The sequence below is a fragment of the Eulemur rufifrons genome, chromosome 8 (genome assembly GCF_041146395.1).
Source record: "Eulemur rufifrons isolate Redbay chromosome 8, OSU_ERuf_1, whole genome shotgun sequence".
NCBI classification, from domain to species: domain Eukaryota; kingdom Metazoa; phylum Chordata; class Mammalia; order Primates; family Lemuridae; genus Eulemur; species Eulemur rufifrons.
Genome location: NC_090990.1, coordinates 44,877,804 through 44,896,181, shown reverse-complemented (window position 1 = coordinate 44,896,181; position 18,378 = coordinate 44,877,804). Strand labels below are relative to the sequence as shown.

General features: G+C 40.5%; 2 protein-coding genes across 2 annotated transcripts in view; both read left to right on the top strand.

Annotated features, from left to right (window-relative positions):
* LOC138389560 (cytochrome P450 2J2-like) overlaps positions 1–3,533 on the top strand; it is a 35,748-nt gene extending 32,215 nt beyond the window's left edge. Inside the window, exon 9 of the mRNA XM_069478006.1 lies at positions 1,459–3,533. Within this exon, the coding sequence (XP_069334107.1) occupies positions 1,459–1,637 (179 nt within the window). The 3' untranslated portion in view covers positions 1,638–3,533. The remainder of the gene's footprint in view (positions 1–1,458) is intronic.
* Positions 3,534–6,531: 2,998 nt separating this feature from the next.
* The window catches only part of LOC138390669 (cytochrome P450 2J2), a 37,594-nt gene continuing 25,747 nt past the window's right edge, over positions 6,532–18,378 (top strand). The window contains exons 1-2 of the mRNA XM_069480075.1: positions 6,532–6,813; positions 17,446–17,608. Of these exons, the coding sequence (XP_069336176.1) occupies positions 6,616–6,813; positions 17,446–17,608 (361 nt within the window). The 5' untranslated portion in view covers positions 6,532–6,615. The remainder of the gene's footprint in view (positions 6,814–17,445; positions 17,609–18,378) is intronic.

The following is an 18,378-nucleotide window of genomic DNA, read 5'->3' as shown; positions in this document are numbered from 1 at the left end:
TGAGGAATGCAATTTACTAACAAGTAATCACTAGAAACAAATTCTATTCATTATTTTAGCAAGTTTTTGTATATTTGAATTTATTTCGGAATAAAAGACACGTTATGGGAAAGGACCATAGTAAAGAACTATAATGTGCAGAAAGCTATTTTAATAACTATGCCACCCAAAAAGTGTTACTTAAAGGTTTTCTTTTATTTTGTATTTTTATTTTTTAGAGATAGTTTCTTGCTTTGTCACCCAGGCTGCAGTACAATGGCATGATCATAGCTCATTGCAGCATCGAACTCCTGGGCTCAAGTGAACTCAGGGCTTATCCTCCCGAGCAGCTGGGACTGCAGGTGTACGCCATAATGCCCAGCTAATTTTTCTACTTTGTGTAGAGATGGGTTCTCACTATATTGCTCAGGCTACCCTTGAACTCCTAGCCTGAAGCGATTCTCCTACCTCAGCCTCCCAAAGTGCTAGGATTATAGGATTGAGCCACCACATCTAGCCTAGGTCATGCTTTAAATTGTATTCTGTGTTTTCAAAATTAACCATATCAACTTAACAATAGCTATTATACAGCTAGAAGGTTTACTATTATCTAGGTGACATTTTAAAATACATTTTTTGCTATATAAATTATTAAATTATTTGACCCTTTTGGATTCAGTGTGTAGTAGCCCACATAATACATAAAATAAAGTTTTCATCATAAACACACATACATTTTCACTAATGCCTAGAGAGGTTGCTTAGTTTACCCCAATCATATGCCTACCACATTGGAGGAGTAGAACTGGACCTCTGTCCTTCTGACTCCAGTTTACCCACACATAACAGGGAGTGGGACGGGACCAGGGCAGTGCCAAGTGTGAGCTGTGGAGAGCAGGACCCAGCCTCGGGCCCAACATTAGAAGCAATGGCTCGTGTGAAAGAAGGACTACTGTGTATAAGAGCTACTGTTCCAATATAAACAGCCACCCATGCCAGTGAGGACGCCATGATTAAGGAGGAGGAGGTGGCATAAGGGAAAGATGACTTGTACTTTAGAAACACTGTTCTGATAGTTATTTATTTCTATTTTGGACAGTTGCCTTTTAAGGACTGGTAAACATTAACACAGTGTTTTAATTATTGTTTCCTTGTCTTATTTGTCATATTTATGTGAGTTTTTGAAGTCCTTAGGCTAGACAAATACTTTCTACATTAGTCCAGCCTTCTGGTTCTATGGTCCCACACCTTCCACCGTCAGCCCTCAACCCACCTGCCTGCCCTCTGAAGGCATTTGGCTTTGTGATTCAGGACTTCTGCTTCCTGTGCCTGGGTGAACCCAAGGTGTTGTCAGACTTAAGCTGCTGCCCCTAAATCCCTTCCTTGGATCAGGTTTGCAGGTTGTGGTTGGGGATCCTAATCTCTGCGAGACACCAATGCCACCTGGAGGACAACTCCTCTTTTGATTTTGTCTTTCAGGAAAGCGGGCATGCCTTGGAGAACAGTTGGCCAGGTCTGAGCTGTTTATTTTCTTCACTTCCCTTATGCAAAAATTCACCTTCAGGGCCCCAAACAATGAGAAGCTGAGCCTGAAATTCAGAATGAGTGCTACCCTCTCCCCAGTCAAACACCGCCTCTGTGCTATTCCTAGGGCCTGAAGTTGTAGGGAAGGAATGGATAAAGGAAAGTAAGAAGAATGGGAGCGTGTTCTGAAGACACTGGTGACTGCACAGGTGTGAGGGGACAAGTGGCCCTGAGGAAAGATAAGAAGAAATGGACTCTGAGGAAACTATCCAAATCTGATTTCTGCTGTCTTATCTGAATTAGCCTTGGGAAAATCATTTATGTGCTGAACAATTTAGCTTTTCATCCAGGAGAGAAAAGTGGATAATGATTCCTTCACTAAAGAAAGTTCTTGTGAGAATCAAAGGAAATAATGTCCTTTAAGGGATTTGTAAGTCATAAAGCACGTCATAAGGGTTATAACTGTAATTTGCCTCCCCCCTCTGCTGCCTTTGTTAGACATGTATTTCCTTCTGGCCTGTTCATACAGCTAGGTCAGAGTGATGCAAAATAGTCAATAGGATTTAAAAATGGGCCCTGGGGGCAGCCACACAGGTGAACCATAAAGACTGTCACATTTAGTCCCACTGTGCTTACTTTATTTTGTTCATGCCTCAGCGTGGTTTTCTGAGAAGTTAGCAGAGCAGGTATTATTCCCTATTGACAGACAGAGAAAGCAAGTGCTGTTGAAGCAGTTTCCATTGATGACATAAGGAAACACTACCTTGGCCTTAGATCTAGGGCCAAGTAGAGTGTGTCCCCAATTAACCAACCTGGGAAGCAGATCTGGGGGACAAATGTGGAAATATTTCCTGTCCTTAAGAGTACCACTTTGCCTTAAATATTTCCTCAGGTATTGATTCTCAGGCAGTTTCACATTGAATTTATCTATGTTGTAGGTGTGATCTTTTATTGCAACTAGATTGTAAGCTTTTGGTCTACCTTGGGAGAATATTTTATAGCAGGGAATCAGAAATGTCACATACCTGCTCTACCCATCTGGGTTTGGCTGCTCAGCAGAGACAATGCTCATAAAAGAGAAAGCCAGCTAACACTGATAGTCCATGGAGCTTTGACACAAAGCCAATGCAGAAAAATGAACAAAACCCCTGGAATCTAGGCTAACCCTTATAAAAAATTCTGTTTTCCCTAAAGTGGTATCTTAGTCTGTTTTCTGTTGCTATAACAGAATACCTGAGCCTGGATGATTTATGTGGAAAAGTGTGTTTCCTCAGGGTTCTGGAGGTTGGAAAGTCCAAGAGTATGGTGTCAGCTTTTGGCAAGGGCTTTAGTACTGTGTCATGATATCGTAGAAATAAAGAAGGGCAAGCAAACACCTACCAAATAGAGAAAGCATGAGGTACTTGGCTCACTTTATGGAAGCCCACTCTCTCGATAACTAACCCACTTTGGGGGAAATGACATTCATCCATTTGTGAGGGCTCCACCCTCCTGACTGAATCACCTTACACTGGGCACCACTGCCCAACACTGCAGCATTGGGGAACATGTTTCAAAAGAAACTTTTGAGGGGACAAACACCCAAACCATAGCAAAGTGGTTAGACCTGTGTAATTTAAATAGCGTAAAACACAACATGACACAAAGCCATGGTGCTTATCCTTCTTGTTTCCTGGCATTCAGAGAAAAGCAAATGTAGTTTGCACTGTGAAAATGTGAAACAGAAAAAAGGATGGCGGGAAGGTGTTTGGCTAGAGTGAGCCTAAGCTGGCTGAGAGTACCAAGAAAAATGTGTCTGGAAGAAATGGTTGAGTTTTTAATGTGCAGGAGGAAGCTTTGGTCCTTCTTGCCTGGTGAAAGAAAGAATGAGAGTGAGAGCCCCATGCATGTGTACTTTTTTGTAACCCACTGGAAAATTGCATCTCTAGAAAAGAGGCCAAGTGATAGAGAATAAAACCAATCAAGTCAGAACTTGAACTTGAACTTCCTTCCTAAACTTCCAGGATCTTGTTTCCATTTTGTTTTCCCATCAGAGTACACCGGTATGTAATGTGCCACATTTTTCTGATGTCCTGTTCATTATTCTTCATCCTTTTCTCTCTCTTTTTTCTAGATTGCATAATCCCTATGAAGCTATCTTCAAATTTATTGATTTTTAACGCTTCTAGTTTACATCTCTTCTTGATCCCCTCTAATAATTTTTAAAATTTCAGTTATTTTACCTTTCAACTACAAAATTTCATTTGGTTATTGTTTTTAATAATATCTGTCTCTTTATTGATATTCTCTATTTGATGAGACATTGTCATCATAGCTTCATTTACTTCCTTCAGTATAATTTTCTTTAGTTTTTTGGACATATTTCTAATTAAGTTGCTTTATAGCTTTTGCTAAGTTTGACACCTGGGCTCTCTCACTGGCACGTTCAGTTACCTATTTTATTTACTCTGCTTGGATCACACTTTCATTTTCCTTTGCATGTCTTGTAATTTTGTGTTGAAAACCATACATTTTAGATAATACATTATAGCAATTCTAGTTAATGCTCTGTCCCCTTCCCTAGGATTCTTGCTGTTTGTACTTTTATTTGTTTACTGAATAGGCTGGAATAATTTCCCCACAGTGTAAAGTCTCTGATGTTAGGTCTCTGAGGACGGAGACTTGACTGTGCACACAGTCACAGTAGGATAACATTGGTTTTAGCAGGGCTCTCTTTGACTGTCTTTTTCTTATTCTCTATTAAGCTGTCTGCCTCTTCAGGGATTACAATTAGTTCTTAATCTCCAATAACTACCAGCTTATTGCTCTATTGTTTTCATCCATGCCTGGGGAATAAATTAGTTCACAAACTGATCCAATTCAATTTGAGCTTCTCAAGAACAGTCTTTAAAGCCAGTCTTTGAGATTTGTTCTGGCCCCAGGAAGGCTCTTCTTAGCTCTCTCTTTCCCTGATTGCTCCTTGCAGACCTCTAGCTGGCCTATGGTGTAGCTTATTGTTCTCTTGGAGATACAGGCCTCCTCTTAATTGCTTACCACCAAAATCTCTATTGTTTGGGTCTTCTGTCAAGCCTTCATGGCTAATCTCTTTCAGTTCAGGACGTCTATCCTATGTGCTAGCTGTGCTGATGGCAACCATGGCCCAGTATTCTCAGTCTGCTGTCCTGGGGTAATGTTTCTGCCCTACAAGAATGGGGTGGATTGAGGAGGATATCCCTGGCCCTCTCAGTCAGTCTTGCCTAGAATGGAGATTCTGCAGCATGGAGTTTTGGGAGGAGGGTATGAGAAATGCTTGCAGCCTTTCCTTCTCAGGGAGAATCTATAGCCATCAACTGGTAGCCAAGGAAAGTGCTCTTGGCCACCCCTGTCTAGAACTGATCTTCTGTCACACTGAGCTGAGGACTGGAAAAAAGAGTGGGTTATTGCTCCATTGCCACAGACTTTTGCTGTTTTTACCAAGGTTTAGTAGATTTATCTTGAAGAAAATGTCTTCATTTACTTTATGTCTTTAGCACACTTTTCAGACACATAAATGGTTGGGGTTTTATTAATAATTTTTATCAATTGTGGGTTTTTACTAGGAAGAGTTTCTGCAGAGCTCCTGATGCTGTCATGAAAGCCATCTTCCTGCGGCACTGTTTTTAATGAAAAAAAAAAGAAAGAAAGAAAACAATTAGAAAGGGAAGGAGGGAGATAACAAACCTAAATGTTCATTGACATGGGAATGGGTCAACAAATGGTGGTGTAGTAATAGCACACCACCTAGCTATTATTTTATCTTTTTCCTTCTTATCATCACTTTCTTTGAGAATGATTAGGTATTAAATTGAATGAATTACAGCCACATTTATCAATGAGGATAGATCCCAAGCCCATACTACTGAGTAAGAAAAAGCAGTTGTAGACCAATTCTTTTAAAAACAACATATAAATATTAGAAACATATCATGGATGCATAACAGCTGAAGTAAAAGAGGAAATGTGGAATGGAATATACAAGTTAATACCTAAAGAGTATCCTTCTCTGGACTTTGGAAAGATAGAATGAGACTTCAATTCTCTTTTATTTTATATGCCTGTAATAAAAGATTTTAAACAGAATGTGTATCTCTATGTTCAGTACATGTGTGTGTGTACTATGCTATGCTATTCCAGAATTGTGCTTCATGTTTTGAGTCTCACAAATGGTGAGGACAAGTGGGCACTTGGGGGATGGAATGGTAGGTTGGGACCTGGAGGTCTTACAGTCTTGTGGCTTCAGAGAGGAGCCTCCCAGAGCAAACCCAACAGGTCCAGGACTAAGACATCCTTTCAACAAATGATAGTTAAGCACTTATTATGGACTATGCTCAGTGCTAGGAGCTTTAATGGAATGCTTTTTAATCTCCAAAATACTTTCAAATACAGGACCTCCTTTAGCTGTGTCTCAGGTCAGGGGATTCATTCATTGGCCAAGTACTTAGTATTTAACTTGTTTTCTCAACTGCAAGATGAGACTAACAAGAGCAACTCCTGCATAATTTTGTCAAAATAAAAGAATTTGTGTAAAGACGCGAGTGTGTGGCCTGACATACAGAAAGAGCCCAAGAAATGTTAGGTGCTGCTGTTGGTCATCACAGTTTACCAGGCACAGTTCCAATCACTGACAGACAAAGTGATTGAAATACACGAACTGAAATGTCCGTGGAGCTCTCTGATACACATTGAAACCGTAAACGCAGGAGCCCCAAGATGTTTCGAAAGATGAGCTTTATACATACAAAGAAATCGCTTCTAGCCTGGCCTTGTCCAAGATCCCTACGTGTCCTCCCCAGAATACAGAGCCAGGCATCTTTGCAGGGCACAACAGAGGGCCAGGCGCTGAGAAGAGGGGCGGGGTTGGGAGCGGGCACTGAGAGGGGAGGCGGGGTTAGAGGCGGCAGCGCAGCCGGGGCGGGGCTGGAGGCGGGGCGTTGCTGGGAGTGAGGCGTGGCAGGGGAGGCGCTTGGCGAAGCTGGAGCGAGGAGATCAAACAGTGCGGCTGGCGGTCCTGGAGGGCGAGTGCGGGGACAGGCGGGACGGTTGCCTTCTCAGGCTGCAGAAGACTGCACAGACATCCCAGGCGTACTCGCCGCCATGGGCTCCCTGGCGGCCTCCCTCTGGGCCATGCTCCATCCCCAGACTCTCCTACTGGGTGCTGTCGTCTTTCTGCTCTTTGCTGACTTCCTCAAAAGAAGGCGCCCAAAGAACTACCCCCCGGGGCCTTGGCGCCTGCCCTTCGCTGGCAGCTTCTTCCACCTGGGCTTTGAGCAGTCACATCTGACACTTCAGCGGGTAGGAGCAGGGGAAAGTGCCTAGCCCCATCCTGACCCTAACTCTGATCTGCAGGACAAGGGACATTCTAGGGACTGAGGTGGGGGTGGGGAAGGAGGGGAGGCTCTGTGGCTAATGCTTGTAACCAGACAAACCCTGCTTTGAGCTTGATTTTCCTGTTTCTCTTCCTGTCAACTGGTGTGATTTGACCTGCCCTTTCTAGGGGTGGGATATTATTAAGAGTACTAACCATGTGAAGTTTACTCAGTTAATTCCGTGTTACCTTGTTAAACATTATTGGAACATCTTATTTACAATATGATTGCCTTGACCTCTTTTATGTTATCCTTAAAAATGCCTCAGTTCTAGGAAGCTACATGTCCCTTGTGTAACATGGTGATAATCCTACCTAAATCCTCACCATTTCTTAACTGGATTCCTCTCACCCCCACACTGTCTGATCCCCTGCCTTCAGCCACCTCCCTCCGCAGTGCATTCTCACTGAAGTAATAATGTGATTCCTCTGCTCAAACTTTCTTAGTGCCTCCCACTGCCTCCAGGTGTTCAGACTCCTTACTGGGACACTTGGGACCCTCCTTGAGCTGGAAAGACCTCTGTCCACCTCTTTATAATCATCTCCTATCAGGGCTCCCTAACTCTGCCCACCCAGAATTCTCTCAGACATCAGACACTTTCTCAAGGATCCTCAGCTGGTTTCCCTGCAACTCAGCACAGGTCCTTTGCTGAGAGACAACACTGACAGGTGGTTATAGAGATTAAATAAAAGAGTGAATGATTGACATGGCTTCTGTTTGGTGCACAACAGCTATTAGTTCCCATTTCCCTACACATGCCTAGGGTATTTTAAACATGTGCCTATATACTGTACTTAAATACAGATGAGAAAATACTTAGTAATCTGGGAGAAATGCCCAACTGGTAACACTAAGTGACAGCATTAGTCACAGAGTTTTAAAGCTAGCGTGTGCCTTTGTTTAAGAAGTGTGGTGTTTAATTTCCAAGTATTTGTACATTTTCCTGTTATTCTTCTGTTAATGATTTTGTTTGATTCCATTACAGTCAAAGAATTAATTCTTTTCAATTTATTAAGGTTGATTTAATGACCCAAGATACAGTCTATCTTGATAAACGTATCGTGCATGTTTGAAAACAATTCAACTGTTGCTGGGTGGAGTGTTTTGTAAATATCAATTAGATCTTATTGGGTAACGGTATTCTTTAGTTGTCTTATAGACTTGCTGATTTATTTTCTACTGATTCTATGAATTACTGAGAGTGACACGTTGAAATCCCCAACTGCAATTTTGAGTTTATCTACTTCTTCATTCAGTTCTGGTAGTTTTTCCTTCATGTATTTGGAAGCTCTGTTGTTTTGTACATACCCATAAGATTGTCATGTCTTTTTGGTGAATTTACCCTTTTATCATGTAATGTCCCTCTTTATCCCTGAACTTATGTAATATAGCCACACCAAACTCTCTTTTGATTAGTATGTGAGTAGTATAAGCTTCTCCATCATTTTATTTTAACCTGTTTATATCATTGTATTTGAAATCAGTTTCTTATAAACGGTATATATATGTGGGTCATTGTTTTTTATTCTGCCAGTCTCTGTCGTTTAAGTGGCAAATGTGAATCATTTATATTTGATGTAATTATTGATACATTATGATTTCAATCTACCATTTTATTATTTATTTTCAATCTTTTCCTTGTTTTTCATTACTGTTTTTTCCCTTTCCTGTCTTCCTGTGGGTTATACGAACATTTAAAAAATAATTCCATTCTCTTTTATCTATAGTTTTTATACCTTATCTATTTGTTTGGTTTTACAAGTGGTTGCTCTGAGGATTACAAGATGCTTATGTAGATTATTGCGGTCTACTAGTGTCAACATATTACCACTACAAGTGAAATACTAATCTCCTACAACCATTTAGGTGACTTTACTCTCCCCATGTTGTTGGAGTAATTGTCTTAAATATTATCTCTACATACATTGAGAACCACATTGGAGAATATTATAATTTTGCTTTTAAATGACAAATGCAATTTTAAAAACTCAAGAGCAGGAAAATAGTCTATTGTATTTACCCATTTATTTACTTTTTTGTTACTCTTTCTTTATTCCTGATATTCCAAATTTAAAATTTCCTTTCTGATCTGAAGAACTTTCTTTAGCCATTTAGCACATAGGGTAGGCATGATGGCAAAAGTTCTCTTAGCTTTTATACATCTAAGAATATCTTTATTTCACCTTCCTTTCTGGAGTATACTTTCACTAACTATAGAATTCTAGGTTAATGATTTATTTATTTATTTATTTATTTTAGACAGAGTCTTGCTCTGTTGCCCGGGCTAGAGTGCCATGGCGTCCTCCTAGCTCACAGCAACCTCAAACTCCTGAGCTCAAGCGATCCTTCTGCCTCACCCTCCTGAGTAGCTGGGACTACAGGCATGCGCCACCATGCCTGGCTAATTTTTTCTATATATTTTTAGTTGGCCAGATAATTTCTTTCCATTTTTAGTAGAGACGGGGTCTTGCTCTTGCTCAGGCTGATCCCGAACTCCTGAGCTCAAACGATCCACCCGCCTCGGCCTCCCAGAGTGCTGGGATTACAGGCATGAGCCACCGCACCTGGACTAATGATTTTTTTAATTCTATATTTTTAAACACTGTGTGACTTCTTTCTGTTCTCCAGGTTTCTATGAGAAATTTGTTGTTTTGTAAATTATTATTCCTCGTAGGTAATGAGTTTTTTTTCTGCCTGCTTTCAAAAAATTTTCTTTCTTTTTAGTTCTTAGAGGTTCAATTATGATAGGTCTTGGTGCTGTTTTCTTTGGGTTTATCTTGTTTGGGCTCTTGAACCTGTGGAGTTGCCTTTTCCTAAATTTGGAGAGTTTCAGCCATTCTTTCTTCATATATTTTTTCAACTCCATCTTCTTTTTCCTTTCTGGGACTCTTTGGCACTGATGGCACAAATGGTAGATCTCTTGTTGTTGTACACTAAATCCCTGAGGCTCCGTTTTTGTTGTTTCCAATCTATTTTCTCTGTGTTACTCAGATTGGATGCTTTCTACTGACTTGTCTTCAATTTCACTTATTATTCTATGATCCCCACTCTGCTTTGAGATGTTCTATTGAGTTTTTTATATGCCATTGTATTTTTCATTTCTAAAATTTCCATTTGGTTCTTCTTTATATCTTCTATTTCTTTGCTAAGATTTGCTATTTTTGTTTTCAGAGTGTTTATAGTTGTTTATTGGAACATTTTTATAACAGGTGCTTTAAAATCTTTAATTATTCTATAATTCCAACATCTGTATCATCTCAATATTGCTGTCAACTCATTTAAATTGAGATTCTTGGAAAGGTGAGTCATTTTAAACTATATTCTGGACATTTTGTGTATTATGTTACCACTTTATAAGATATACTGTGGATACTATGTAAAACTTTTATTTTAGCATATAACCTATTTAAATTCTGAATGCTCACTTTTGTGAGCTGTGGTTCAAATGTTAATTTAGGTTATACAGCCTGGGCAGTGCTATTCTGGTCTACCCCACTATGTGTTACCCACCCCTCAGGCATCTACCACATAGTCTGATCAGTGTAGGCTGGGAGAAGGGAGATGGGGACAGAGACAGGGAACCTCTGGGTAGTTTCCTTACCACAGAGGGATGGGAGTCACAGATCTGCCCACATCTACTCATGGGGAAGTATACCTCCTTGTTACTAGAGGAGAAAAATAGAAATCCTAATTCTGCCCAAAGGCGACCTCCAGAGGAGTCTCTTTATTGCGGTTCAGGATTGGAAGTCACAATTCAAGTCACAGATTCTGCAGGGAAGGACACCAGCTTGTTACTTCTTAGGTAAGGTGAAAGACAAGTTTCCAGCCATGTTGTCAGTTTAGGGCTGAGGAAGGTCACATCTGTTCACTGTGTTTTCCTCCAGAAAAGAGAAATAAAAGAGCTAAAAGGTTTCTGTCCTGTCAAGCTGTCCTTTTCCTGTCTTTTGCCTGAGAGAGTAGGCTTTTCTTGGAGTTATTTTTGTCTCTGTCAATTGGTGTCATGACTAGTAGAAGCAGAATAGAATGATTTTATACATTCTTGTCTGGAATACAAAGCTTGATTTGTACCCTTTTTTTACTACCAAGATATTTGTGACTAGAGAGGATAAATGCTTCCCCTAATGTCACAAAACTAGGTAGTGGTGAAACTGAGACTAGGTTCTTATCCCTGGCCCAGTAATCATTCCTGTCTTATTTTTCAAGTGATTTTTTAAAAATTTTATATAGGTTTGCATTTTTATATTTCTGGGAATGAAATATATGAAGTTAAAAGGTATGATTTCATTATGATTAAATTTATGTTCGTTGAATTGGAAGACATTATGTACTAACTGTCTAATAGATATTACATCACAATATTTCTGTTAATTCTCATCCAATCTTCATGAAAGGCACATGAGTTATTATCTGGTTGCATTTTCATTTTACTATGGAGTAAACTCAGAACAAATAGCAAAGTGATTTTCCCAGGTTATTCAGCTAAATTAATGGCAAAATAAGGACTTCAAAACAAGATTATTTGATTCATACACCTATTCTCTACTTATGCTATGTGACTTTTCACGATACAATTTGAAGATAATTGGTTTATTCATGGGCTTATTTCTTCAACAGACATTATTAAGTGTTTACAATATACCAGGCACAGTACAAGACAGTGTATGATGAAATGTGTAGTATGTGTACATGCTTGGTAACCATATGGGATATCAGGAGATGGGATCACTACAAATGGATAATCCTGAGGATATCTTTCATAGAATGTTGGAATAAATTGGGCTGAACTTTAAAGGAATGTTTGATGTTTTGCAAGTAGCTAAGTGGAGGAAAGGCATACAAGATTTTAAATGGGGGAAAATGGTCTAAACTAAAACACAATGAGAGGACAGTGAAGAAATAGATTTGATTGTATGGTGTGATGGGAGCTATTCTCCCTACCTCGCACCCCACCCCATTTTCTAAACTTTCCCTATTATAGCTATATTGCTTATTATAGGATCATTTATTTAAAAGAGAGAAAAATCTTATCAGACTAAGGTGGGAGAATGGTAGATAAGATTGGCAAATATGTTAGCTAGGATAATACCAGGCTGCTTATAACAACATGACCCCAAAATACAGTGATGTGAATGAGATTGAAATTTATTTCCCATTCAAAGAGGAGTTCAGATTTAGGCAGGAAGTTCAGGGTAGGGAGGCAGCCTAGTACTACAGTGTCATATAAAACCTCCAGTTCCTTCAATCTTGTTCCTCTGGTCCTCCACCAACACCATCATGTATGAGTTCTGGCCCATGGGGAGGAGGGAGGGGAGGTGGTGATCAAGCCACTTTCATTTAATGAAGTGACCCAGCAGATGCACACATAACAATCCTTGTGTCCCATTGGCCACACCTAGACAGGCTGGGAAATGTGGCCAGCTAATACTTAGGGAGCACCATCCTCACACAGAAGAAGAGAGAGGAAAATCTTCATCCTTTCATTTAAGGATGAGATCTACAGAATGTGTTGGAAAGAGCCCAAACTTTTTGCCACCACCTATGAGTTAAAATCTCTGTACATGTTTTTCTGAAAACCAAGAATTCCTTAAATGATTTTTATTAATATAAGAATAAAATCAGTTAATTATTATCAAGTTATTGTCAGAATGCTTAGCACATAATTATTGCTTATTTTGTATATTTTCCACTATGCCCCTTTTAAAAAATTTATATCAACAAACTCAAGAAAAGCCAGATGTTCGTTGCATGCCAGACATTTGTCTGACCTGGTTGCTGGATGGGCCACAGTAGCCCACTGGCTGGTCTCTGCTCCTGCATTCCTTTGTTGATGTCATTACAAGAATCATCTTTCTAAAATACACTACCTAAAACATCAATTTTAAAAATACCTTATTACTGATTTTATTGTTATGGTTACTCATCCCCACAATACTAATGATGGGAACTAGGCATATCCCCCATTTTATAGAGTTGAAAACTAAGACACAGAAACGTTAAATAATTTGCCCCCAAATCAAACAGAAAGTGAGAAGCACAGCATAGATTCAAACAGGCTTGAATGTCTCCACAGTCCAAACTCTTAAGTACTCACATCACCTCTCCTACTCAAACATCTTCAGACTTCTAATTGCAAGCCAAGAAAACCCCAAAATCATTCACCCAACATTAAGATTCTCCTCAGTCTAGCTCAGATTACCTTAGTAGCCTTGTCTTCCTGCCCCCTATCAACTAGGAAGATTCTTCTTCCAGGAGCCTACCCTGGCCCCTGTTCGCCTATATGCTTCCTAACTTTCCCCCACCAAATAATGTGTTGTACAGAATGGCAATACTAAGAACTGATTATTCACCCATATGGCCCATTAGATTTTGAGCAACTGGCTTTGGTCCACTACATGGTCAGTGCTCTGTAACAAATGAACCTTGCTCTGCAGTTGGACAGGGGAGCTGTGTTGTTCCCAAACACCTACATTTTCACCTCTGCATCTGCATATGCTGTTTCTACAACACAAATCTCTTTGCCACCTTAGTACGTGTCCTTTTGCTGGTTCCTTGACATTTATTTAAGATCTGACTCAAATCCCATCTCCTCTTAGAAGTCTTTCCCACATCTGTGGTGAAAATTCATCTCTTCTTGCAATAACTTCCCATCCCTTTCCATCAGTATTGTAACATGTCATGTTCTGCTGTACAGTATGAGTCTTTAGTGCACAGTCAACCTCTCCCAGGAGACTTAGACACTTTTAGAAAATACCATATCTTGATCTTTGTGTTACATCCACGTGTAATAGCCAATACCAGATGGTACTTCCCACAAAAACCTCTTGAATTGAACATAAATTTGATTTCCACAGACTGTGCTCAGAAACCAGCATAGCCCCAAGAACTAACTGCCTGTGAGAACATTATTCTTAGCAGGACTGTTCATGGGCCACAGAAGACAGGTAAACTCCTGCAACGCATGCATAACTGTATTTATGTCTACAGGACTTTACTAGGAGCAGATCCATGCAATACAATAAATTTTCAAAGGATTCTATGACTCAGAAAAGGTTAAGAACCACTGTTAAAAAGATGTATTCCTCATTTCTTTAAGTTTACCTTTTTTCTTTTTTGCTCTATTGGATAGAAATGCTTTTTAACTATACAGGCAATTCAGACACATTGACATAGCATATTAAAATATAGTTTAGCGGTCCCACACGCTGGCTCACGCCTGTAATCCTAGCACTCTGGGAGGCCGAGGCGGGTGGATTGTTTGAGCTCAGCCTGAGCAAGAGCGAGACTTGATCTCTACTAAAAATAGAAAGAAATTATATGGATAGCTAAAAATATGTATAGAAAAAATTAGCCGGGCATGGTGGCATATGCGTGTAGTCCCAGCTACTCGGGAGGCTGAGGCAGAAGGATTGCTTGAGTCCAGGAGTTTGAGGTTGCTGTGAGCTAGGATGATGTCACGGCACTCAATCTAGCCTGGGCAACAGAGTGAGACTCTGTCTCAAAAAAAAAAAAAAAAAAATACAGTTTAGCGAGAGAAAGAGAGAGGGAATTTTACCTCCCTTTGTGCCCACCCTGCCACCGCCCAACACATTCATGCACACACACACACACACAAACATACACACGCACACACACACACACACACACACACTCACCAGTACTTCTGTAGGACTTGGAAATATATCTTTCTAGAGTTGCATGTAATGAAAATAAAATTGTATTTGCAACTTTTTATTAGAAGTCATACACATCAATGAGAAAAAGTTGAATATTGTAACATAAAGTGTTTAAAAGATATCAACAGGTGATTTTAAAAATATAACTATATAAAATATAACATTGAGGGAAAGATGTTAAACCTTATAGAAATGTACAAACATCATGCATTATGTGTGACTATTAGGATTACAGACATGCACGAACACATTCAAATGAACAGCTCAGTGCTGGTGAGAATTCAGGGAAACAAACTTTCTGATCTGTTGGTGGGAGTGTGAATCGGTACTCTTTTCCTTTTTTTTCTTTTCCTCTCTTTGTGTCTTTGTTCCATTGGTTCTTAAATTTGAGTGTTTAGAGTGGAATCTCTCTCAACTTTTTATCTCAGCAATGATGGTCCAATCTCTTGTCTCACTAATCCTTCACTTCTAGTTTTGGTTTATTTTGCTCCATTGTATTTTCTAAACCCTTAATGCTACTTTTGAAATTTTATTCCTAGTATTAAATTTCCTATCTCCTATTGCTTTTGTTTTGCTTTTACGGCTCGTATTTCAATCCTTTTCTCTTTCTTTTCTGTTTTCATTTCTGATTTTAACCCCATTTTTTTGCCTTCTGAACCATCTTATTTTTAATCTCCCTTAGTCCCTTACTCTGTTTGTTTAAAAGGGCTTGTTTAATGACATACATTGAAAAGTATACTCTGGTGTACAAAGTCCTTTCCAATGCCCTCTGGATCATTTAGTGCTTGTAAAGCAGTTGCCACAGTGACTGGTACAGTGCACTCAAGAATTGTTAGACATTGCCGTAATGAGTCCCAGGGCTCCAGGAGGTTGTTTGACCTATCCAGCTTTACATGTTTGATAATATCATAAAAGTTTTTTGTACAGTGTTTTTGAACTGGAAATATACACAGAGAGCTGGTAGAAATGGAAATACTAAGAAGTTAATTTCAATAAATAGTAATGTAGTTCTGAATCCCTCCCAAGTATCAGCTGAGATTCTTGGTCGCATACCTTGCCAGTTAGGAATTATTTAACTTAACCTGAGATTTTTCAGCTCTCCCAAAAACAATCTGATGGAATATTCTAAATTAATTAAGAAATTGTTCTTGTGAGGCCCAAGAAGTTCATCCAGGGACTCAGCAAGGTGAAATACAAAGTCTGCTTTATGTGTAGGGACCCATCACTGCCATTGCTTAGAAATAATGACATGTGCTCTAGACTCAGACTGACTTGATATTGAACCTTGGCTCTCCTGAGGCAGGACATGCTGTGCTGGAGATGAACAAAGACCGATGGAGGACACTGGGACAAAACAGTGATGGAGGGGCTGAGTTCAGGCCTGGTATTTGGTGTGGGATGAGGGTGATGGGATGGCACTGAATCCATTGCACTGGGTCTGATGGGGCCATGTAGGCCCAGGTCTGTAAGAGTGGCATGTTGGAGTGTCAGCGCAAGGGGACCAGGATCAGGGAGGGAGGCACAGACACCTGGAGGACTCAGAGCCCTTTTGTTTGATACCTTGTCCATAGCTACACTCAACCCAGGCAAATAAAAGGCAGGGGTGGAGTCTACATAGGTCACTTTCTCTATTAGCTAGGAAGGACTTTGATCAGTGACTGTACACTGTCCTCGGACTGGTGTTTGCACATCCCTGCATACGTGGGCATAGTCATAAACACACCCACACACTCTGATTCTCCCTCCCTCCCGCCTCCCCCACCCAACTCTCTCACTCTCCACTCATTCTCACATTCACTCTCTCACTCTCACTAAACTCTAAGTTCCTGGAGCCATCTCTCGGTCACGTCTTTGTCCTCAGATCTTATATGATACCTGGCAAATTCCCTGCCCCATCAAAAGCTTTGTCGCCTTGGCTGCATTACTTCAGCTCTGACTTTTAATTTTCTGAAAGATGAGGAAAATCATTACTACCGTAGGGTGGTTGTGGGATTAATGAGATAAAACATGAGGGAATGTAGCTTTCTGTGACTCGAGTGCCGTCTCCCCACAGGTCCGTGAGCTCTTGTTCTTTCTGCCACCATGAGCGCCCATCCATGGCCCTTTGCACACAAAGCTTGTTTATTCCTTGGACACTTGCTGAGTGGCTGTGTGCCTGGACCAGAAAACAAAGTGCCTTTCACACGGCTGCTTTCATTCTTCCTTGCAGAACCCTCTGAGACAGGAATAACTTTCTCCCTTTTATAGATGGGGAGCTGAGGCCCAGAAAGTGAAGCGACTTCCCCAGAGCCCACAGCAACTGAAATGCAGAGCCGAGATTCTCACGTCACTCCAGCGCTAGGGAGCTTTCTCCATGTTTGGTCCACCCTGTAAGGCACCTTCTGTCGTCGAGCATTTGTTTCTATATTCTATGGCCAGTGTAGGAAGGGGTTGTTCTCTTTGGTTAAACAGATATTATGATTTACTAAGAAGTCCCTGCTTGCCACACAGACTTCCCCTAAACATATCTCACCCTTCAGTCGTGGTTCAGATGTGCTGAATTCTCTCTCTTCGCTAGACTCTAGGATGCTTGAGGTTAGAGACATTGTTTATATTATTACAGTTACACCCTCCAGCCTTGCTCTAGGGACATGTGAATGCTCACTCAATTCATGCTGGGTGAGTATATGAATGGATGTTCATAAGGAACCCTGTACATCCTGAAATGAATTGACTCTGAGCCTTGTTGAGAGGAGGAGAAAAGGAAACAAAAACATTCCCATCAGACCAAGTTGCGCACTCGTGCACGTTCCCCTCAATGTGAGCCCCTCCAGCTACACACACACAACCTCCATTTGTGAACATTCAGGTGTGTGCATATTCAGCTGTGACTAACTGTTTTTCAGTTTGTGAAGAAATATGGGAACCTTCTTAGCCTGGACTTTGGGGACATACCTACAGTTGTTATTACTGGACTGCCCTTGATCAAAGAAGCCCTCATCCACATGGACCAACACTTTGTCAACCGCCCTGTTTCCCCTATCCGAGAACGTATCATTAAGGGAAATGGTAAGTAAGATTCTTGGTCAGTTGAAGGTGTGTGTTTGATATTCTTAGGGTCTATCAGTTGTGCCTCTGTGACTCTAACTTTCCAACAACCCTCCAACGAGCCCCGTTATAAGCATCCTGCCTATAATGGAAGCTGGATGCCCACATTTCCTGATTGAAGTCACCCCCTCAGAGCACTTCACAGGGTCAGCCATGCTAGAGATTTGGGAGAAGCCACATGCCCTGAAAAAACTCACAGCAGATGCTTTTATAATGATGTAACCACATCACCCCGTTATGACAGAGGAAGAGGAGATGTGGTTCTCTGCTGTCCCATTCCGAGCCTCTTCCCTTAGGAAAATGGATGTGGATCTGCTTCCTTCTGCTGCTCGCTGCTTTCTGTCTCTAGCTCCTTATGCTCTATCATGAAGGCCGTGCTGACCAGGGATCTCCAGCCTTCTGGTCTATGTTAGAACAGGTCAGTGTGAATACTTAAGATTATCATTAAAGAAACTTAAACATTTAAAAACTGAAATGAAATTTCAACTCTATTATTCTGTCAAAGCACCATTTTGAGGTGCTTCCCAATTTCTCTTGTACTGTTAATCAATTAATTCTGTATCCATTCGATGTATTGTCTGCCATTTGAAGCACAGTGGGGGGCAGGAGTGACATAGTAATGAGTAGAACAGATGAAATCTACGTCCTTATGTAACTTCTATTCACTGTGAAAGACTGTATTAATTAATCATAATAATCTAAAGCCTATAGTGTTATGATGATAAATGCAG